Below are 23,913 nucleotides of genomic sequence, written 5' to 3'. Positions count from 1 at the left end.
CGATGCAGCGCTGTCTTCTTCAGGTGAGGTCTCTCGTGTTCACGGGATCTGCGGCGACGTGATGACACTCACCGTGAAGACGAGAGACCTCACCTGAAGAGGTCGGCGCTGCATCGGTGAGTGTCATGGAGCCGCCGATAGCCAGCAAGGGAACTAGTAGTTCCCTTGCCAATCCCCATGTCACAGATCCGTTTTTAATGGTTGTTACATGTATTGACAGCCGTTAAAAACTGATCCATTGACTTCTATGGGTGCCATCAGGCCGTGAAAACGACCAAAAATAGGACATGTCCTATTTTTGATGGCCATTATTCACGGGCCGTTATAAAACCGACCGTGTGAATACACCCATAGAACATCAATGTTCTGAAAACGGCCGTTTAAAGGATGCCTGATTTTCACTGTCATGTGAATAAGGCCTTAACCACCAGCATAGCGTTATCCTGCTAGGGAACAGGGTCCTAAACACATTTAAGTCAAAACGGTCTGTTTTAGCATTTTTCTAAAAATAAGTTAAAATACAGTGTGCGCTTTAACAAAGAGTCTTGAAAGGAGTCCAATGGCATCCTGCACATGGTCAGATAAAAGCAAGGCCGGTACGTACACCTGGACTCATGACAGGACTGGTCTCAGGAAATTTACATACAGCTCATGGTGGATAACTTTTTCTACGCAAAATGCTAAAACGGACAGTTTTGAGCGAGGCCTGTTTAGGATGCTATTTCCCAGCAGTACAACAGCACGCTGGTGGTTTAGTGCCCAAAAATCTTTAGGTTGGATTAACACAGGACAGAAATACTGCAGCTTAGCAGAAAAATATGAACGCTTTATGTGCGTATTTTGCTGCGGATTTCAATCCTACATTGAAAAGGCTGAAATTTGCTGTCAACATCCAGAACAGAATGATCATACTGCGCTTTTGAAAAAATGCTGCATGCCCGATTTTAATCTGGAAAATGTTCAGCAGAGTGAGAGGAGATTTCTTGAAATCTCATCCACATGGCTAGGACTGCTGCGGATTTTACACACATAAATTCCGCACATAAAATCTGAAGCATTTCCATCCAGTGTGAATCCAGCATTAAAGGGGTTTTCCCAGGACAATAATATTGAGAGCCCATAGTTAGTATGGTTCTGACTCTTCACACACCCGTGGGCAGCTGACTGAAGTGTTCCCTTCATTGCTTACCAGACACAGCACCATACATTTGGTAGTGGAGTATTGCAGCTTAGTCCTATTCACTTGAATAGGACTGAGATGCAGTACCAGGCACAGCCACTACCAAATGTACGATGATACGTATGGTAAACAATGAGGTAGGGTTGTCACAATACCAGGATTTGAACTTCGATACCGATTCTTTCTGTAGTATTGCGATTTTCGATACCAAAACGATACTTTGCCAAAAGTAATAAAAAAAAAGTTCTTCCATTTTCTGATGTGAGGCACGTGGTGTGATGAATTTTGAATGTGCCTCACAATAATAGTAATTAACCCCATCATGTTCCTCAGTCATAATGGACAACACTGGGTTAATGTGTAAGGTAGATGATGGGGTTAATTACTATTAACGTGAGGCACATGGAGGTTAAATTCATCACACCTCATGCCTTACATTAAGAAGTGAAAGAAGTTTGTTTTTTTTACATCGTACACATCATAAATGACGGGAAAAAATTGTTGTGCAGCAATACCGAATATGTGTATGTTTTATGTATTGAGCCTTATTTTAATGTTTATTTAAAAAAATGTGTATGTGTATTTTTTTTATTTCACATTACTCTATGTATTTACTTTTTTATTTTTAAACTTTAATGTACTGGCAGTTGTTAGGACATACGGAAGTATGCCCCAACAACAGGAAAAATGGTAAAACAGCCCTGGGGTCCTTCAATTGACCCTGGGCTGTCTGCCCATATATGGTAAGTCCCTCAGTCGCATCACAGGGATTCCCTGTGACGCGATGCAAGGGGCATCCCCCTTTTCTCATTTACCCCTTGAATGCTGCGGTCAGCTTTGATCGCAGCAATCGGGGGAATAAACGGCGGAGATGAGAGGCTTCTCTCATCACCGCCGTTAGAGTGGTGCTGCTGCTGACAAGTGCGCGCGGTCAGCATGAGGTCATGCGGCCGGCGCTGCACTAATGAGCGGCTGCGCCGGCACTGAAGACAAAACATGGGGGTGTTTTGTAGTGTGCCCGCCATGTTCTATTTTCAGCGCCGCCTCTCATTAGTGCAGCGCTGGTGGCATCACCTCATGCTGACTGCGCGCACTTGTCAGGACTCAGGAGCGGGGCAATGACTATCACACAGCCGCAGCCCCGCTCTCATACATTAATTTGTTACAATGCCGAGCTGTGCGGCGGCACAGCTTAAAATCGAAATACATGAAATAACGGTATCGAACCGTTTGAGGGTGCACGGTATCGAAACAGTATCGAAGTTTCGATGCATCATGCATCCCTACAATGAAGTGGACGCAGTGCACGCTGGTGTCCCGGAAGAAGACGATTCAGATAAAACGTGAGTCAAGTGTTATATGGCGGGACCCAGCGTGAACTTTTAATGGTGATATGGATTTTTTTTTTTTTTAACCGATATTTGTGAGTACAAACACATATTGATATAGTGCCCTGTGACCAGTTGGAGGATATATATTTTCTCTTGAATAGTGAGAGTGTTGTGTATTACATCAGCGGAGAGTTTGGTGCACTGAATAGAGTTACAACTATCTGAATTATCTTGTTGGAGAAACACTATATTCTCTTTTTTTTACATTTGGACACTTTTGGTTAAGCACAATAGTTGCATTACTTTGATTTTCTCATGTGTGCCTACAACATATCAGAAGAGAATTTAACTGTGTTTACCCCTGATTTTTGAGAATGAAAGGGCTTTACATGGCACTTAAATTTCCTTTGACACTGCTCAGAGAGGCATATTACTGTGAAAACCTGACACTAACTGAAATTGATTTAACCCCTTAAAGACCAGCCTATTTTGAGCCTTAATCACCGAGATTTTTTTTTGTTTTTTTCGTCGTCACATCCCAAGAGCCTTTACTTTTCTGTAGATGAAGCTTTGTGATGGCTTTTTTTTTTTTTTTTTGCAGGGCCAGTTAAAGTGGTCATTGGCACCATTTTGGAGTACGGCTTTTTGATCTCTTTTTAATCAGTTTTTTTTTGGAAAGCAAGATGAACAATAGAAAAAAAAAACAAAAGCAATTCTGCCATTGTTTATTTTTTTTATGGTGTTCAATGTGCGGGATAAATAACATCATAATTTTATCGTTTGGGTCGTTACGAATGCGGAGACACCAATAATGTACACTTTTATTTTTATTTTTTCCATAATATAGCAATATTGTTATAATATTGTAAGGGGGAAAAATAAAAAAATAAATAAAAAGAAAATCGCAATTTATTTATGCATTTATTTTTAAAGCGATAAACTCTTTTTTTATTCCACTAGGACACTTGAGTCAGGGCCTAACAGGCTCAGATCAATGGCAGACCTGAGGGGCTTTCTTAGGCTACTGGCTGCCAGGGCAACCCATTGGCACCCACCAAAACGCAGCGTGGGGGTGATGATGGGCTTATAGAGAGAGCCCCCACCCTCTGAAAAATCACTTAGGTGCTGGAGACACTACTAACCACAGCATGAGGGGTTAGATGTGCGGTAGACAGCCAAACACCCGCTCCAGCCGATACAGGACACTGGTGCAGCACCTGTTCTAAAGCGATGTAAAAACACGCCGCTTTAAAACAAGGGCCCCTTAATGGCTTCCATAAAAAAGGCTTATTGGCAATTGTTAAGGGGTTAAATGATCCTCTGCCGAGAATGTTAGAATTTACACTCTGAGAAGTGCCAAAGGGGTTTTTCCGCTCATTGAGCCCTTTTATTCTGGAAATCAGTTGTGGTCCGAGATCACAGATTCTACCATGTATATCTTTGACATATCAGAATATATTGACTGGATTATCCATTTAAGAACCCACAGACAGGTCCTCTGTACTAAAACACCCAGAGGTTTTAACTCCCTATGTATCCTTACCGTTCTCTGTGGGCTTAAAATTTCCTTTTGCAGTCTGAGAATTTAATAAGTCTGAGATCAGAACTTCGACAGATGTGTAGTTTTGTCCTGTGTTTTTTATTCTTTTCAACATAAGTTTCTTAATTTCTTCTAAATGAAATCCCATTTGCTGTGTATGAATCACCAAAGGGTTCTTCACTAATTCACTGTCTAGAGAGAGACACAGTTCTAGTCAAATTCCCAAGAAAATAATGAAATGAATGGCTTTAGATCAGCCCACATCTTCTACAGATAAGAGGATTCTATAAATGGACCGGAGTGAATGTCAATACTGCCCAGGACATCATGCCCTTTATCTGTCCCCATTAGGCTGTGTAGCTGATGGTACTGAAGGAATTGCTGTTACCAGTCTCTTTAAAGGGAATTGGTTAGTAAGTTCGATGCATTTACACAAAGGTAACCTAAGAAAAATGATCTAATAAGGCTGAAATATGCGTGCACCCCCCCCCCCCCGACTTGCTCCTAATATGAAAATGACAACTCTTTATAGTGTCTGCAGGCAGAGGGGGCATAAGCATTTTTTACTTTTAGCTTAAATTTTGGTTAGTATGATATACTACAGGGAAGACATATTAAAACATATGCAAAGGAAAAGTGGAGCCATTGTTAATAGCAACCAATCAGGTTGCAGGTTTTAAATTAAAAAAAAGGCCCTCTGAAAAATGAAACTCGGAACCTGATTGGTTTCAATATGATTTCAATAAGTAACTCTTCCACTTTCCTTTGCTCAAGTTTTGATATATATTCCCCTTTGGTTTTCAATGCCTCACCTTTGTCACAATCTCTATTTGCGGTCAGTGGATGGAAACATTTTTCTTTACATCCAGAAGCTGAAAACCAGTACAGCCCAAAAGCTGGTTTCAGATAATCATTACACGGCTGCATTTGGCATCCATATAAACAGCCGTAAGACCCGGACTAAGTGATCCAAGTTCAGTTTAACAGGACCCCAGAAGGTCTGGGTGTTGCAGATGTAATATGGGTGCTAAAATGCAGCCATACCACAGCCTTGTAAAACAAGCCTAAGAGAGTTTTCTATCATTGTATCCAGACTGTATCCATGCTTACAGTCTAAGGGAAAGACTTTTTTTTTTTTTTTTATTCACTCCTGTTTGTATCAAAGGCTGTGTTCACATCACATTTTGGCCCTAGGTTTAGCGTGTACGCCAGGAAATTTTAAGACATAAATACTAAACGTGTCTTTAGGGCTCCATTAGCACGACTGGGGCCAAAAGAGTGTCCTTTAGGCCCTATTCACACGACAGGGATTCTCGGCCGTGTGACGGCCATTCTTTGAAAGGCCGTCCCACGGCCGAAGTAGGAACAATAGACCCCAAATGGGGCTATTCACACGGATGATTTTTTTGACGTCCCGGTAAACTGGGCCATCAAAAAATGGAATGTGCCCTATTTTGGGCCGTTCCCCCGGGTGCACGGCTCCCATAGAAGTCTACGGGGCCATGTAAAGCATCGCTGTCACTCGGATGTGATCAGAGTGACGGCCGTGCATTCTGCCGCTCCAGGAGAAGTCCCTGACATCACTGTCCATATATGGACAGTGACGTCTAAAGCGGAATCCCCGGCGCTTGGACATTGAAGTCAGGGACTTCTCCTGGAGCGGTCCCCTACAGGAAGGTAGGGGGGCATCTATGGGGGGGGTGCCATCTATGAGGGTGGCTATGTACAAGGGTGCTATGTGGCACTACCTACACCGGGGGAGCTCGGTGTGGCACTACCTACAGGGGGGGTGTGTGGCATTACCTACAGAGGTGCAGTGGGTGGCATTACCTACAGAGGTGCAGTGGGTGGCATTACCTACAGAGGTGCAGTGGGTGGCATTACCTACAGAGGGGCAGTGGGTGGCATTACCTACAGAGGGGCAGTGGGTGGCATTACCTACAGAGGGGCAGTGGGTGGCATTACCTACAGAGGGCAGTGGGTGGCATTACCTACAGAGGGCAGTGGGTGGCATTACCTACAGAGGGCAGTGTGTTGCAGAAAATGTACAAATGAAATTCATCAGTTTTTAAAACAGGGAAAAAAAAACGGATGCACAACGGGTCAAAATCGGCCATTAAAAACGGAAACACGACCTTGAACAGAATGGATGCCAAACGGCGAGAAAAACGGACCAAACGGCCGTTTTTATCGGTCAACACTCGGACCCGGTCGTGTGAATAGAGCCTAAGGCACTAGTCAGGCTGGTATATGCCGGTACACTTTAAAAAAATAAAATTAAAAATGTAATAGCGTATTAGACAGTACTTTTCCATACAACGGGATCCCACAAAAAATGTTTTTATATTGCACGGTATACATTTCTTTAACATGGGAGCCCATAGTGGACATATGCCACGGTTTAGGGGTGAGGGACCTATAGGCTACTGTTTAACGTTTACGTCATGAAAAGCTCATAAAAGTTAATTTATACTTACATGGAAACATACATATAAATAAAATGGATCGCATAATAGTCTATAAGTGACAGATGCCACGGTTAGGCTTCCGTCATAGCCTCTATTTAACGTATACTTCAGAAAGTGAAACATATATGATAAACGTAGGCCAAAAACTAGATGTGAATGGGGTCTCTGAAAAGACATCAAGAACAGCACTGTGCGAAAAAAATGTAGAATCAATGTTTAGTTACCTTCAGGTAAAGCAGGTGGTGTGTCACTTTCCTAAAAAGAAATATAAAAAGAAAACTGTAATATTGTGGTATACAGAACAAAATTTTCTATTAAGCATTTTAAAGCAGCTATACAAATAACATTCATTTATACTATTATAATTCACTTAAGGGGTTGTCTCAGAGATATCCCCTTTTGTATAGGAGCCGGCAGGGCGATTAGCTGATTGTCGCAGTGGGAGCTCCTGACACCCTCGGCAAACATCAGATTTTACAGGAGGAAAACCGTGGTCAGCCAGGCCGTGTAAATGTATTATAACCTTTCATCTGGTTTGTGGTCACAAACATCCAAAAATTCATAAAATCTGAGATTACACCATGAGGCTGGTCTTGGTCTGTCAGGTTATAAGATCTTCCTCATACTCCTCATATTCAATAACTTGCAAACTCATGTCACCCGCACCTCAAAAACATCTCCAGAATCCACCCTTTTTGTAGTGTGAAACAGCCAAAATTATTTTTGCTGCTCGGATTCATTCTAGTTCCCTCACCAAGCTCTCCAATCTATCCGAAATGCAGTGGCCAGGCTCATCTTTCTGACCAACCGCCAAACCAATGCCTCTAACCTGTGCCAGTCACAGCACTGGATGCCTGCACCGATCACACAATTTATAGAATATACCATGGATAAGCCATAAATGTGAGATGGGAATAACCTTTTCAGCAGCTTTTAAAAATGTGTTAACTTTATATCTAACGGACGCATCCTGTTTTCTCTGTTAGAAATATCAGATATCACATATATGTACAATGTTTATCTAAAATAGAGATGTCATATGTTTTATCCAGTGGTTAACATGAAGCCATAATATATTTGTACATAAAATACAAGGCTTTTAAGACGTGCCAATTCACATATACAGACCAATATTTTGCCCAGTATACACCATGAAGACCACTTCTGGCCAGACTTCCCTGAACAGTAGCTGGGTGTACCTGGGTCCCACGGGTTTCAGCCAGTTCTGAGCTGATAGCACTGCTGAACATCTGATTTTGAGGGGAAGAATGATGTGTCTGATCTACTGCACTAAGTTTCTTTGGCCGACCGCTGCGTCTATGGCCCTCAACATTGCCCATTTCTTTGTGCTTCAACAAAAGATCATGAACAGCACATCTTGAAACCCCAGTCTGCTTTGAAATCTTTGCCTGGGAGACAACTTGCTGATGGAGTAGAACTACCTTGTGTCTTGTTGCTGTGTTCAGTCTTAGGCCTCATGCACACAACCGTAAAACGCCCGTAATTACGGGCCCATTCATTTCTATGGCCGACGGACACCTTCCCGTATGTCTATGGGAGGGTGTCCGTACCGTAGAAACCTGCCGGAAAAATAGGACATGTCCTATTTTTTCATTTTACGGACCGTGCTCCTATACTTTATAATGGGAGCACGGCTCGTAAAAACGGCCAGCTGTCCGCAGCCGGCCGTGCCCGTAATTACGGGCACGGTCGTGTGCATGAAGCCTTACCATGGTGGATCTGTGACATGAAACGGTCTTCCACAACCCCACCATTGTAGCAGAGTTTGGCTGTTCCTTATCCAGTTTTAAGCCTCCTACACAGCGGTTTATCTTACAATTAATGACTGTTTCAACCTACATACTAAAATGATGATCATTATCACCTGTTTGGTATATTTGGTTAATCATACATCTGACTATAAGAGGGCAGGGCATCCATGACTTTGTGCAAGTGTACCTAGAGGAAGTTATGCTGTTTTGAAGACAAAGGGTGGTCACAAAAAACTAATAATTTTTTAAGTCATTCTTACTTTACAGCATTTTTCCACAACTGCCTAAAACATTTGCACAGTACAGTATACAAGTACATTCTCAGTACAGCACATTAGAATATATCTGTACTAGATAATTAAAAATAAATTACAATTAGTCGTTTGAATATTTTAGCACCATTTCCTTAACTATAAGAAAGTTATAATCAGAAAAATACTGCAATACAAATCTGGCAAGACAGCGGAAACATTTACAAATCCAACAATAAAAACCATAGATGTGTTCGCTATTATCAAACAAGGAAACATTTGAACACGGGTGTATCCATGAAGCCGACACTTCCTAAGATTTCAAATTTTAATTTTCCGACATGAACACACATTGTTAGGCATCCAGGAGGAAGGAACTTACCGGCTTGCTTGCTAGAGGCCTGGTTAACTGCACATTATTTATATAATGCTGCCCTTTTTCATCAACCAGAAATTTGCAACTATAATGACAGAAAAAGATAAAAGCAGAAAGAAAGGCATGTTCAATTTTTCATTAAAAAAAATATAGGCTCTATTCATACGTTGTTATTTTTAGGTCACGTTACTGTTGCTTTCAACCAGAATATGGTAGCATGCTGCTAAAGATGGCCTCATTATAGGTCGATAGGATAAAAGAAACAGATCATAATGGATCTGTTAGAGAATCAGAAGCCATATGGCCAGTGTAAGAGACTAGCAGCTGAGACTATGAACAGCAACAGTCAACACATTTTGAAAATATCTTTTATATACAAATTTCAGGACATTTCACGTTTGACACTACATGTAGATCAAATCACACAAGCAGCAGATGACTGCTATGGTCTCCACAGGAGCATGACAATACCTTATAGTAACCCACCAACTGCGCCTGCTACTTGTCAAGGCCTCGGTCATATTAGGACGCTGCCTACCAAGTACAATGAATAAAAGAAAATACTCCTTGTGGAGTCTGGAGGCTTTTCTAATGTATTATTACAGTGGTAACAAAACAATTTTCAACAGTTCATTTTTATGATGGAAAACGACATAACAAAACATGGAATTGAAATAAATTATTATATACGATTACATGCCACATTGCCTCTAAGGCAGAATTCAATACCTGCTAGAGATACATATGGTGTCATGTAAAGCGCCATCGGTTTCATAATCCACTGAATGGCTACATGCACACATTGCATAATTTGATGTGTAAAATCCACATCAAAACCGTAGGTAATTTTGCAGGTAAAATCCGAACATTGCGTTTTTAGATTTTGATGTGGAAACAGGTGCAGATTTTATGCTGCGGATTTTGGTGCGTTTTTTTTATTTTTTATAAACTTGTACAATTCTGAGATGGAAACGCAAGATAAATTGACATGCTGCGGATTTTAAAATCTGCACCGCAGGTCAATTTTTGTGTGGAAACATTCTGCAACGTGTAGCTGAGATTACTTTAACTCTTATTTATTTTGCTAGTACTATATTACGCTGCGGACTTCCAGCAGGAAAATCTGCACGTAACACGCCTATAGGCGCTGTAATTCTCACCAATATATAGACTGTTTTGTTTTCTTATAATTTCTAACCCTTTTAATTACAAGTTGAAACTGAAAGAGATTAAGAAAAAGGAGGAGATTATGGTATAGTGAAGATGGTAGTAGTTTTTTTTAAACTTAACTATTCCTTTAAAGGGGTTGTCCGGGCAAGAGACTGTTTTTCATACTGATGACCATCCACAGGATAGGTCATTAGTATATGATCGGTGGGATCCAACACCTGGACCGATCAGCTATTCCAGTTGACTCCGGGCACCGGATGTTATGCAGTGTTCAGTGCCGGTAGCAGACGGCTTTGTACAGTATACAGCGGCCGTGCCACAGAACTGCAACTCTGCTCCTATTCACTTCAATAGAAGCACAGCTGCAGTACAGCCGCTGTACTGTGACCAGAGCCACCTATTTCCGGCACGGACATCCGGTGCATGGAGGCAGCCAGAGCAGCTGATCGGTGTGGCGTCTGGGTGTCGGACCCCCACGGATCATATACGGATGACCTATCCTGTGGTAGGTTATTAGTATGAAAAATTGCCCTGTGCCCGGACAACCCCTTTAATAATTACATCAGACATCTTACCCGGGATACCATCTTGCGTGTAGTTCCCATGGGTCATCTTTTACTTTCCAATCTCTCAATCCCCCGCCACAGTAGAAGCATCTTGTTGAGTCACGTTCACCTATGAAACAGACAATAAGTTACCAACAATCACAACCTTAGGGCTCATTTGCTACAAGCAGAAAAGCCTATACCTGAAGCTCCAAAATGCACATCAACTACATCAAAGAAGCAATGAGTGCCCTGATGTAGAATCTAACCCCTTCCTGACGTATACTTACATCATAGCCGGGTAGGGGAAGCATGGAGCGGGCTCACAGGCTGAACCCACTCCTTTCAACCTGGGGGTCAGCTACATGTTTAAGTTGACACTTCACTGCAACAAGCTCGATCGCGCTCGTTTAACCCGTCAGATGCCGTGGTTATTAGCGACCGCGGCATTTTAAGTGTTAGGGAGAGAGGGGCGGATGGTTGTTAGGGTAGCCTGGGGGCCTAATGAAGGCTCCCAGGACTGCCATCTTTGTGCTCCCTATTAAGCTCTGCCACTGGCAGGGCTTAATAGAAGCCTGCCAGGAACACAATATACTGCAATACATTAGTATATAGTGCTAGCAATTCAATGATCACTGGTTCAAGTCCCCTAGGGGAACAAATAAAAAAAGTAAACCACTACAATAAAATATGAAAAGTTAAAAAAAAAATCATATTCCCATTTTTCCTTTAAAAACACGGTATCGCCGCGTCCGTAAAAGTATGAACCATTACAATAGAAAATTTTTTAAACTGCATGGTGAACGCCGTAAAAATAACAAAAAAGAAACCCACAGAATTGTGGTTTTTTTTTGTTCACCTCCTCTCCCAGAAAAAAAATGGACTAAAAAGTAATCAAAAACGTGCATGTACCACAAAATAGTACCATTAAAAACTACAGATCGCCCCGCAAAAAATATGGCTTCATACCACTCAAATCGACCGAAAAATAAAAAGTTATGGCTTTCAGAATTTGGCAACACAAAAAAAAATTTACAGGTAGTTTTTTCCTTGTAAAATGTAAAAAAAAACAAAGACCTGTATAAATTTGGTATCGCCGTCAACATATTGACCTGCAGAATAAAGTTAGCGTGTCGTTTTAATAGCACAGTGAACGCCGTAAAACCAAACCGCAAAAAACTGAGGAATCACTGTTTTTTCATTTTCCACCCCACAAAGATTTTTTCCCCGTTTCCTAGTACATTATATACTACAATAAATGGTGGCATGAAAAACTACAACTCGACCTGAAAAAGTCAAGCCCTCATAGGGCTATATCGACAGAAAAATATAAAAGTTATGGCTTTTGAAACGTGGGGAAGAAAAAATGGAAATCTGAAAAATGGCTGCAGCGGGAAGGGGTTAACGGACATTACCACTTCTAAAGTCAAGAAATTCTATAAGTTTGGACTTAAACGGACACTAACTTTTCAAACAACTTATGCTAATCTAATAGTGTACCGGATATAGATCAACTTTGTAGTTTACTTACTGTTTTATCCATGCAAATTCCCTGTGAAGTTATTGCCACTAGGTGTCTCCCTTACTGTAATATGCTGTCCACCCCTGTTGTCAAGCAAAAACCGTCGCTAGTTACTAAGTGACTGCAGAAGGTGGGGGTGCGTCTTTACGGTCTGCCAATACAACTCTATGGAGCGGGTGGAGAAGAGATAAAGACAGATTCTGCTCATACAAGTCTATGGAGTGGGGAGGGGGAGCAGGAGTGAGCAGAGAGTGGAAACAGATGTGTAGCTTCCCGGTAAGTGTTACTGTATTACCCCAGTGCTGGATTCTCAGCCACACTGCTTATTACTGCTGTATAAGCTCCTCCATGCTGCGGCTTCTATACATATGTGATAGATAAAGATAGGAGAGATGGACTCTTCTCTGTGTGCAGTGTAAAGAAGACATAACAGTTAGCTCAGAGACCATGGAGAATTAGGCCAGATGCCCACGTGTCGGATACGCTTTGTAAAACTATGCGTGCCTGACCTAGAACCCGCAGCACATTCCGTCCGAAAAACTCCACCACATTGTTCATAGTCATGGCGACGCGTCCCTTCATTGTCCGTGCAATCTGGCCTCCTGGGATGACGCTGCAGCCCACGTGACCGCTGCAGCCTGGGATAGGCTGCAGCAGTCACGTGTGACGAAACGTCATCCCAGGATGCCGGCTTGAAAGAACAGAAAAAAGTGTTGCTATGACTACGCCCAGCTGGTAAGTATAAGCTTTTTATTAATTTTAAACCAAAAAAAGCTTTGCGCACCGAAAAAGTTGCAGCAGTTGGCTATTTGTTGGGGCTTTACATCCCCATTGAGTTCAAAACTCCGAACCGCAGGTCAAGTTATGAACGTTTTCACTGCGGTTTTTTCCCCGCAGCGTGGGCATGAGATTTAAGTCTCAATAACATTGCTGCTACTGTATATGCTACGGAATTTCCGCACAGAATACCGCTGCAGAAATTCTGCAATGTTTATGCTACGTGGAAACCCGGCCTTAGAGATAGAACCTGCTAAATAATGCAGAATACAAGTAATATAATGGCCAGAAATAGTGTTATTCCTCATGTGCACACATGACAGTCACATGAAAAGTAAGGTACGTTTTAAGGGGAATATATCATCAGAAATTGTTTTAATTGTTTAATTTTTAGAAAAATGTCAAAGTGTGATTGGTTCAAGTTGAAAAAAAAATAGTTTTACTTTTTGAGATTTGGGTCTTAACGCACCTTTACAGCTTTATCAGTCAGGTCCGCGGGACTGATGGGTTCAGTGAAAGCGGGTCCTGCGTGGATCCACCTGTTGTGAACTTAGATGTGATCGGTAACAGCTCGATCCTGCGTGTCAGACACCCAGGACCTGCTAACAAAGGACCAGTCAGATATAGGTTTCAGCGCTAGATACAGCTGCTCTGTATACAGGATACAAAGCAGCTGTATCTCAAGAGTAAAAATTATTTTTAATAAATAGTATTTTGAAAGTTGCACCAATAACACTTTCTGGTTATAATTAGTAAAAAAAAAAATATACATTCCCTGTAAAGAGGACCTTCACAGTTGGGCTACTTTTCCTCAAAATAATAAAATAAAAAGGCTGTAAAGTACAGTTATTAATAAAAATGCATCTTCCATGAATTCTATTAAATCTGGGGGCTGACTGCACAAAACAGGTGGATAATGTGTAGATGGGAGAAGAGGGCCATGGATAATGATTCTCCTCTCCACACCTCTGTCCAGTCCGGAATACTGAGCAGCTCCAGAGTGCTTGTACCATAAGTACCATGCCACCAGCGCTAAACAGCGCCAGTGATATGCTTGCTGTCGGGAGTGGCTGCACTGGAGCTCTGTAATAGACCATCATGTCGCCAAAGCCATTTACTGCTCTTCCTAAATCTCCACAAAAGTCTAATATTCTGGACAATTCCATATATAGAAGTTTACTGTAGTGTCTAATTGTTCATTTGAGCGAACAAATCTACTTCTTTGGAGTCTACAAGTGGCTCATCTAAAGCATTAAAAACGTACGCACCTGTGGAAGAAGACTATAGCGCTATTATGGGGATTGTAATACTTCACCACATTGTCCAACTGGCCACGGCAACAAAAATACAACTTGGACATCATGGTGGCTCATTGGTTAGCAACAATGTTAACATTAGATCCAACCAGATGCCACATACACAAGTAATTTGTATGTTTTTCCTATGCTTATGCGAATTTCTGGGTACTCGTTTCCTTCCACAGTCCAAAAACAATTACACTTTTATTTACTTCCTATGATTAGCCCTATCGAGCGAGACTGTGAAATCAGTTCATGAGCCCCCTGGGGACAGCACAGTCTATTATGGTCTTACCAGTACTATAAAATCCAGCTCTGGCGAGCATCTCCTTGTTACTGGCGTAAGGCCAATTAGCAAAACTCTCATGACGAGCGGTCACTTGACTCATAGCGGGGTTTTCCGGAACGTCAGACCCTCTTCTTGCACTGCTAAAAATACTGCTCGACTCGAGAGCTACATTCCCAACATCTCGACCCAAAACAAATAAGCAGTCCGGAAAATGTTTGCGATGCTCAGTCCATGCCACGTCACTGGGCTCCCAGTTCATCAGCTTTCCTCCACAACAGAAACATTTCACTTGGTCACTTGAGCCGGTGTAAAAGAGACCAGCGTTTGCCAGCTCCTTTGGTGTCAGGCGCACATAGCTAGGCCAGTTCTTAAATGTCTGAAGTCGTGCTTCTTCACTACACATATTTATATGGCGAGGGAATTTGGGCTCCGATTCATCAACGATTCTTCCCGTCCTCAACAAGAAATCAGTTTGAATATCAGAGTTAGAGGAGTGACCAAGATCATAGGTTGCGCAATTATTTATTGGGTGTGGACATGAGCTTTGACTCATGGGGGCTTGAGTTTGTACGCCTTCACTTCTTGAGTTAAATGCGTTAATAAATTTACAGTTTGGGCTGATTTTCCGATGCCTGCCAATCGCTGTGTCTCCATGTTGCCAGCCTTCTACTACAGCTTTACAGCTGAAGCACTCTACTCTGTCTTCAGTTCCAGTGTAATAGAAGCCAGCACGGGCCAGGGCTGGTGCCGAGATAGGACACGTACTTGGAAAATTTGCAAATGACGCCAGTCGACTAGATTCCTCAGAGTAGTCGTTGTCCAGTTCCATGTCGTAAGCACCATCTGACACTTTTGGACAGTTACATGTCATGTCCTCTGGAAACAAGTTTATCTACAGAAAAATACAACAATGCAGGAGGAATTAAAAGAAGTTAACTGAAAGAAAACTTACTTTAACCAATTCATAGATTAAGACATTTTGCAGAATGGTAATCATGGATCAATTAAAGGGGTTTTCCCATGAGGGACAATTGTGACATATCAATAGGATATGTCAAATGTCAGATAGACACAGGTCCCACCTGTGGGACCCCGCACCTATCTCTAGAACGGGGAACCCCGTCTAGCCACTCTGTGTTGCGGATGAATAAGGTGAATTCCGACCATGAAAAAGGTATTATGGTCGTGAGTTATGTAAACAGTGTAGCTCGCTGAGCTACGCTGTTTCGTAAGCAACATAGAACTGAATGGTAGTTATGGAAACAGCATAGCTCAGGTTGTTACGCTGTTTACGTAACTCCCGACCATATAACCAGGAAGTGTCCGGGAGTCAGCGACATAGGACAAAGCTAGAACGGGTTTAGGGGGCCCCGTTATAGAGATAGGTGCAGGTCCCAGAGGCGGGACCCGCATCTATCTGACATTTATGACATATCCTGTGAATATGTCATAAATGTCTCTCCTGGGAAAACCCCTTGAAGTTGAATAAGATAATAATTAGCAAGAGAAACATCTATTTTGACGTGAATTAACGGGGATGTCCAGACAAGCAGTCCCATCAATCAACTGTTCTCTGTGGACCCAGCTTCTCTAACCCCTGACAATCAGCTGGAGGCCAAATGAAAGGGTGACCATCCAATACAGGAGTCTGCCAGAACGGAAGCAGGGGGTTCTTCAATGACATCCATAAGCTCTAATTGGGACAACCACTTTAAAATGTTTTTTTATGTGCAAACCTTATTTAAGGGGTGTAAAACTACTTTAGAACAAGAGTCCACAACCTACAGCGCGCCATGCTGTTCTGTGCGGCCCTTAGTCATCAGGACACAAACATGTCTATCTGTGTCCTCATGGTTATAAAAGCAAAGTTAGCAAACTACAGCCGCAAGCTTCTCATAGAGATCAGTACGGATTGCAAGAATAGGGACAGGTAAATACTATTGATGCACTGTTATCGGGGGCACTATGTGGTGGGTAATGTTATCGGGGACACTGTGTCGGGTACTGTTATGTGGGGGACTGTGGGGCTGTATGAATTCTGTGTTCAGTTACGTAACCCCTTATCGACATGCCACGTACACGTTCATTGACAGCCCGTTTAGGGGAAGTTTAAAGCATGCTGATACAGCCGACACCTCACTGCAACGGGCGGAATCACAGATCACTTTGATTCCGCGCATTTGACCCCTTAGATGACACGGTCAATCGCGACATCCGAGGCATTAGAAACAGGGGAGCGGCCACCTCTGACGTGCCATTGGCCCCCACGACGTGATCGCGGGGTGCCGATGGTCGTCTTGGCAGTCTGAGGGCCTAAAGAAGGCCCTCAGGTCTGCCATCTTTGTACAACTATGAAGTGCTGCCTCTGGCATGGCGTCTTAGGAGATTGTCAGTATAACGATATACTGCAATACATTAGTATTGGAGTATATAATGTAAGCGATCCAACGATCGCTGATTCCTGTCTCCTAGGGGGACTTCTGAAAACATTTACAAAACCGGTATCGCCTTGTCAGTAAAAGTCAGAACTATTACAATATAATAGGAAAAAAACGAAGATGAAAAAACTAAAATTGTCTGTCATTAATGGGTTAAAGGAGCAATCCAAACAAAATTGTTGTTGCGTTAGGGCTTCTCCACACGTAACGGAATCGCTGCAGAAAATTTCTGCAGCAATTCTGCGTATTTTTACTTCAGAAAATGGTGCGGATTTTGCTGCGTTTTTCAGGAGATATCACCATCTCCCAGCATTGAAAAAAAAACGCACCATTTTCTGTCTACATTCTGCAGCAGGAATTGACATACTGTACGAAAAATACGCACCGCAGGTCAATTTCCAGATGGGAATTTTTCGCAGCGTGTGGATGAGATTTGTTAAGTCTCACCTACTTTGCTGCTAGTGTATCCTGCTGAATATTTTCAGTCTTCAATTCCGGACTGAAAATACACAGCAATTCCGTTGTGTGTGGAGAAGCCCTTATTCCTAGTGCTCTTTGAATCCTTGTGTCACGCACCGCCCCCACAGGCCCTGCATTCTTAACACAATGCATCAGCTTTACCCGGATTGCTCCATTAAAGGGCAATTACCATCTGAGACATTTATGACATATACACAGGTTTGGCACTCCAGAGAATAGAAGACGAGGTAAAGCAGTGGCCTCGCAGGCGTGTTGACATCTCGATTATAGTTTATGGTATATGTAAAATGCTCAGCTGTTTTTTCTAATAATTTTCTAATAATTTACATGTGAATATGCCCCTCTTAGAATACATAATTTAACAGCTTCCGCTAAATACTAACTGCTGATTGGCCCAAACAGTCATGTGACCTTAGATTAATTACTAAGTCACCATGGATGAGACTGTTCAGCACTGTCTTACCAAGCCTACAAGGTTCATCACAAGCTTTCCTGTGATAATGTTTAAAGGCTATGTACACCTTTTAAATCCATTTTTATTTTTTTATTTAAAAAAAATGTGAGTGTGTTTTGTGCAACTTTCTAAATACTTTTGAGGCCTGAATCCGTCAGGTCAGTCAGCGGGTCACCGACCACATCTAAATTCTATTACATGCAGGACCGGCTGTCACTGAACCCGTCAGTGCCACTGAACTGACGGATTCAGGTCTCAGCGCAAGAAATAGCTGCTGTGTATACAGGATACAAAGCAGCTGAATCTCCAAAGGTAAGAATTATCTTTAATAAAAAGTATTTAGAAAGTTGCACAAATCACAACGATTTAATGAATTACATTTTTTTATTAAAATGTAAAAAGGTGTACACAGACTTTAATCTGAATATTCCGTAGATAGTTAAAAAAAAAATAATAATTTCCCCAAGTTAAAAAAAAAAGAATTTTTATATATATATATATATATATATATATATATATATATATATATAAGAATATGATATATATGAAGACAGAACATGGCGGGCGCACTGGAAAACACCCCCATGTTCTGTCTTCAGTGCCTGCGCCGCCGCACATTAGTGCAGCGCCGGCTGCATCACCTCATGCTGACCACGCGCGCACTTAGATCCGAGAAAGCTCTCATCTCTGCCGCTATTCTCCTGAATGCTGCGATCAAAGCTGACCGCAGCAATCAGGGGAAAATTAGATGGGGAGATGCCCTTTGGATCGCGTCACAGGGAAATCCCATACCATATATGGGAGACAGCCCAGGGTCCATTGAAGGATCCCAGGGCTGTCTGACCATATTTCCTGTTAGGGCATACTTAGGTCCTAACAACTGCCTGTGTACTATACGTAAATAGGCTAATGTACTGGCATATAGATATAGTACATCAAAGTTTAAAAATAAAAAAGTAAAATAAATAATGTTAAATAAAAAAAAAAAAACACTATAAAAATAATAAAAATAAGTCTCGATACATAAAATATACACATTCGGTATCGTCGCGACCGTAATAAGACATTTATAGCGTCATTCATGTTTACGCTGTTATAAAATAAAAAAACTGCTTTCTTTCACTTATTAATGAGGCACGAGGAATCATGAATTTTGAACCTCCATGTGCCTCACATTAATAGTAATTACCCCCATCATGTACCTCACACATTAACCCATTGTTGTCCATTATGACTGAGGAACATGATGGGGTTAATTACTATTAATGGGAGGCACGTGAAGGTTCAAAATTCATCACACCACGTGCCTCACATCAGAAAACGGAAGAACTTTTTTTTATTATTATTATTGTTGGCAAAAGTATCGTTTTGGTATCGAGTATCGCAATATTACACAAAGTATTGGTATCGAAGTCCAAATTCTGGTATCGTGACATCCCTTCTACAGACGCAGAACGGCAAAAAACGAATGCTTCTTGAAGGCCAAAACTGTCTGAGCCCAATAAGGTCTAATTCCAGCTGCAATGGTGTACATTGAATTCAAAGTCATACCGGGTGGCTTGGAGTCCTTTAGAATAGTTAATAGAGGAGGGAGTACCAGACATGTTTTTGTGCCCTAATATTGCATATGAATAGAGGTGGTCCTAATTGCCAAAAAAATCTTTAAAACAAGGACAGCCTAGCGCAACTACTGTTCATATGGTGTTTTGGTACTCCCATCTCTGACATTTATAGCATAGTCACAGGATATGCCATAAATGTACAATAGATCTGGGTCCCACCTCTGGAACCCGTCGGAACCCAGCATCAGCAGGACAAGGTAGGCTGGGGGTCAGGAGGCCCCATTACAGAGATGAGTGCGGGTCCCAGAGGTGGGACATGCATCTATTGGACATTTATGGCATATCCTGTGGCTTTCAAATAAAATCTCAGAGATGGGAATAACCCTTTGATAAATCCCCAACGTGTCAAAAAAAAAAAGTTACACCTAATTAGAAAACAGAATTTTTGACAACTTCCCCAATGTGCAAACCGGGGATTTCAGATTCTTCCACAAAAAAAAGAGGAATTATTTTCTGCTTCAGCTTTATTTCTTTTTTAGATGTAGTTCCGATACACATTCACCAGTGTAAGGAAGTGGCTTATACTATTCCATAATCCTTTATGAAAAAAAAAATAAGTTGGTTTAGTGGAGCGATCTGATCAATTCCAACGTCACCCTCCTGCACCTCACTTCAGATCTACAGTGTGCAGTCTGAATCCCATTACGGTTGTGTTTTCAGATGGAGGTTTTGATCAGGATTTTTTTAATGTCGTTTTTGAAGTCAAAACCAGGAATGGATTCAAAAGAGAAGTATCTGTTCTTTATACTTTCTCCTTTTATGATCTACACCTGCCTTTGCTTTCAAAAACCTAGATCAAAAAAACTGAACAAAACCTACAAGTGTGCATACACCAACTACTGACTGCTATGATATGTGGCATTGTTTTTTGTCCCCTAGCAGAGAAATCAGCACAATCAAATTCTTCTGTTACCTAAACCGAGAAATTACTGTAATTTCCTGAATGACTGTGAAACTATGAATTCAAGGTAGAGCAGTCATTGGCAGGGAATTAATATACCAGTCTTAATAGAAAGAAAAGTTGGCATAAGATGCAACACATTTAGGCCCCATGAATACGGCCGTGCCCGTAAACATTTATGGACAGCGACGTTGGCAGCAATGCTGGAGTCCCCGAGCAGAGCATCAGCTAGCGCTTTGCTTGGGACTCCAGAACTGCTCCCAACGTTTGGTCAGCGACTTCAGGGGTTTCCTATAGCTGGAGTTCCCGAGCAGAGAATCAGCTGGTGCTCTGCCTGAGGACTCCAGCATTGCTGCCAATGTCACGGTCCATATATGGACAGTGACGTCGGCAGCAGTACGGGAGACCCCAGGCAGAGCATCAGCTGATGCTCTGCTCATGGACTCCACTACTGCTGCCAACGTCACTCTCCATATATGGACAGTGACTTCATTGGTTTCCTATCGCTGGAGTCCCCGAGCATCAGCTGATGCTCTGCCTGGGGTCTCCCATACTGCTGTTGACGTCTCTGTCAATATATGGACGTTGACGTCGGCAGCAGTACGGGAGTCCCCAGGCAGATCATCAGGTGATGCTCTGCCCGGAGACTCCAGCACTGCTGCCAACGTCACTATCCATATAAGGACAATGATGCTCTGCTCGGGGACTTCAGTACTGCTGCCGACATCACCACCCATATATGGACAGTGAGGTTGGCAGCAGTGCTGGAGTCCCCGGGCAGAGCGTCAGCTGATTCTCTGCTCCGGAACTCCAGCAATAGGAACCCCTGAAGCCACTGAGCAAATGTCGGGAGCAGTTCTGGAATCCAGAGCAAAGCGCTAGCTGATGCTCTGCTCATGGACTCCAGCAACAGGCAATGTGACAGCCCCTTGCGGTCATGCCATTGATAACACGCCTACACAAACAGTACAGGAAGAAAGCCCTCAGTCACGTAGGGCTGTGTCGGCACATCTTCAATATTAGAAAAGCTCCAGGACTTCCGGGAACATTTCACCGGGTTTGAACTGCACCATTTACTACTGAATGTTTTATTAAAAAATATTAGTAAGTGACTTCTTTTTACATAAAAAGATAAATGCAAAGCAATTTTTGGTCCCCTGATAATCCCTTTAAAGAGGCTCTGTCACCACATTATAAGTGCCCTATCTCCTACATAATGTGATCGGCGCTGTAATGTAGGTGACAGCAGTGCTTTTTAATTCGAAAAACGATCTATTTTCACCACGTTAGGAGCGATTTTAGCTTTATGCTAATTACTTTCTTAATGCCCAACTGGGCGTGTTTTTACTTCTGACCAAGTGGGCGTTGTACAGAGGAGTGTATGACGCTGACCAATCAGCGTCATACACTTTTCTCCATTCATTTAATCAGCGCATAGAGATCCTGCTAGATCAGTATGTGCAGTCACTTACACATTAACGTTACTGCAGTTTCCTGACAGTGAATAGACATTGCTTCCAGCCAGGACGAGATGTCTATTCCCAATCCCGACACTTCGGTAATGTTTGTGTGGAATTTACAGCAGAGCAAGCGTAATCTCACAAGATCACGCTGTAAATGACAGGTTACAGCGAGATTACGCTTTGCTCTGCTGTAAGTCCCACACAAACGTTACCGAAGTGTCGGGATTGTGAATAGACATCCCGTCCTGGCTGGAAGGAATATCTATTCACTGTCCAGACACTTCAGTAATGTTAATGTGTAAGTAAGTGACTGCACATAGTGATCAGTGATCTAGCAGGATCCCAATGCGCTGAGTAAATGAATGGAGAGAAGTGTATGACGCTGATTGGTCAGCGTCATACACTCCTCTGTACAACCCCGACTTGGTCAAAAGTAAAAACACGCCCAGTTGGGCATTAAGAAAGTCATTAGCATAAAGCTAAAATCGCTCCTAACGTGGTGAAAATAGATCGTTTTTCTAAATAAAAAACACTGCTGTCACCTACATTACAGCGCCGATCAGATTATGTAGGAGATAGGGCACTTATATTCTGGTGACAGAGCCTCTTTAAAGAGGCTCTGTCACCCCATTATAAGTGGCCTACCTTGTACATGATGGGATCGGCACTATAATGTAGATTACAGCAGTGTTTTTTATTTCGAAAAACGATCATTTTTGACTGAGTTATGACCTATATTAGTTTTATGCTAATGACTTTCTTAATGGACAATTGGCCGAGTTCTACTTTTTGACCAAGTGGACGTTGTGGAGTGGAGTGTATGACGCTGACCAATCAGCGTCATACACTTCTCCCCATTCATTGACACAGCACATAGCTATATCGCTATGTGCAGCCACATACACCCACATTAATGTTACTGCAGTGTCCTGACAGTGAATATACATTACCTCCAGCCAGGACGTGATGTCTATTCAGAATCCTGACACTTCGCTAACGTTTGTGTGAGATTTACAGCAAGGCAAGCATAATCTCGTTTTAAATGACAGTTTACAGCGTAATCTCGCGAGATTACGCTTGCCTTGCTGTAAATCTCACAGAAACGTTAGCGAAATGTCAGGATTCTGAATACACATCACATCCTGGCTGGAGGTAATGTATATTCATTGTCAGGACACTGCAGTAGCGCTATGGTGTGTGTATGAGGCTGCACATAGCGATATAGCTATATCGCTATGTGCTGTATAAATGGAGAGAAGTTTATGACGCTGATTGGTCACTGATTGGTCAGCGTCATACACTCCTCTGTACAACGCCCACTTGGTCAAAAAGTAAAACACGCCCAATTGTCCATTGAGAAACTCATTAGCATAAAGCGAATATAGGTCATAACACAAAAATGATCGTTTTTCTAAATTAAAAACACTGCTGTAATCTACATTACAGCGCGGATCACATCATGTACAATATAGGCCACTTATAATGTGGTGACAGAGCCTCTTTAAGCATAAACCACCAGTCTTAATACATTTTCCCCAAAATTCAGCTACAATTTGTGCTATTTCCTGTCTTTAAAAAAAAACGTGCTGACTTAGTCACAAATTATAGCGCAATTTTTACATTCTCCACATTTGTGACTTTTGCTTCATAAATTCTTCCATACTAAACTAATACCAAATACTCCTCTCAGCTACACCTCTTTTTGTCAGATAAGGATCACGTCTTCTAGAGTGAAATAGTAAGTGTATTCCAGCCTTTTTATAGTCCTGATAGTCTATACAATGAGCCGCGGACTGTGACATAACCTCTGCCCCTGATCACACTTACCAATAGGTTTGGAAAGCCGCAAATAGTCTGACACTTGCAGAGCCGCAGGAAGCCGTGTTCTCCACTCACCTCCAAGAGTCACATTACTAATAACAGAACGGGAGGGCCCGTGACACAGCGTTACTATGTAGAGTGATCCCTCCAGAGCAGCCCACGTGGTTATACAAGACTATAAAAATTAGGTTAGAGGCATAAGGAGTGGCCAAAAG

At 42.2% G+C, this 23,913-nt stretch overlaps 1 protein-coding gene across 8 annotated transcripts in view; it reads right to left on the bottom strand.

Annotated features, from left to right (window-relative positions):
• The window catches only part of XIAP (X-linked inhibitor of apoptosis), a 115,900-nt gene that overhangs the window by 29,143 nt on the left and 62,844 nt on the right, over window positions 1-23,913 (bottom strand). For 4 of the 8 annotated variants that reach the window (XM_075835775.1, XM_075835773.1, XM_075835777.1 and 1 more), the window contains exons 2-6: window positions 14,526-15,411; window positions 10,664-10,763; window positions 8,925-9,003; window positions 6,744-6,774; window positions 4,055-4,243 (exon numbers count right to left, since the gene is read on the bottom strand). In XM_075835775.1, the coding sequence (XP_075691890.1) occupies window positions 4,055-4,243; window positions 6,744-6,774; window positions 8,925-9,003; window positions 10,664-10,763; window positions 14,526-15,390 (1,264 nt within the window). In that variant the 5' untranslated portion in view covers window positions 15,391-15,411. Of the gene's footprint in view, window positions 1-4,054; window positions 4,244-6,743; window positions 6,775-8,924; window positions 9,004-10,663; window positions 10,764-14,525; window positions 15,412-23,704; window positions 23,778-23,913 lie in introns of those variants that run through there. The other 4 variants (XM_075835774.1, XM_075835781.1, XM_075835778.1 and 1 more) reach the window with 2 other exon arrangements.

This window comes from Rhinoderma darwinii, chromosome 8 (genome assembly GCF_050947455.1).
Source record: "Rhinoderma darwinii isolate aRhiDar2 chromosome 8, aRhiDar2.hap1, whole genome shotgun sequence".
Classification (NCBI taxonomy): Eukaryota; Metazoa; Chordata; class Amphibia; order Anura; family Rhinodermatidae; genus Rhinoderma; species Rhinoderma darwinii.
This window is presented reverse-complemented; position numbering and strand designations above follow the sequence as displayed.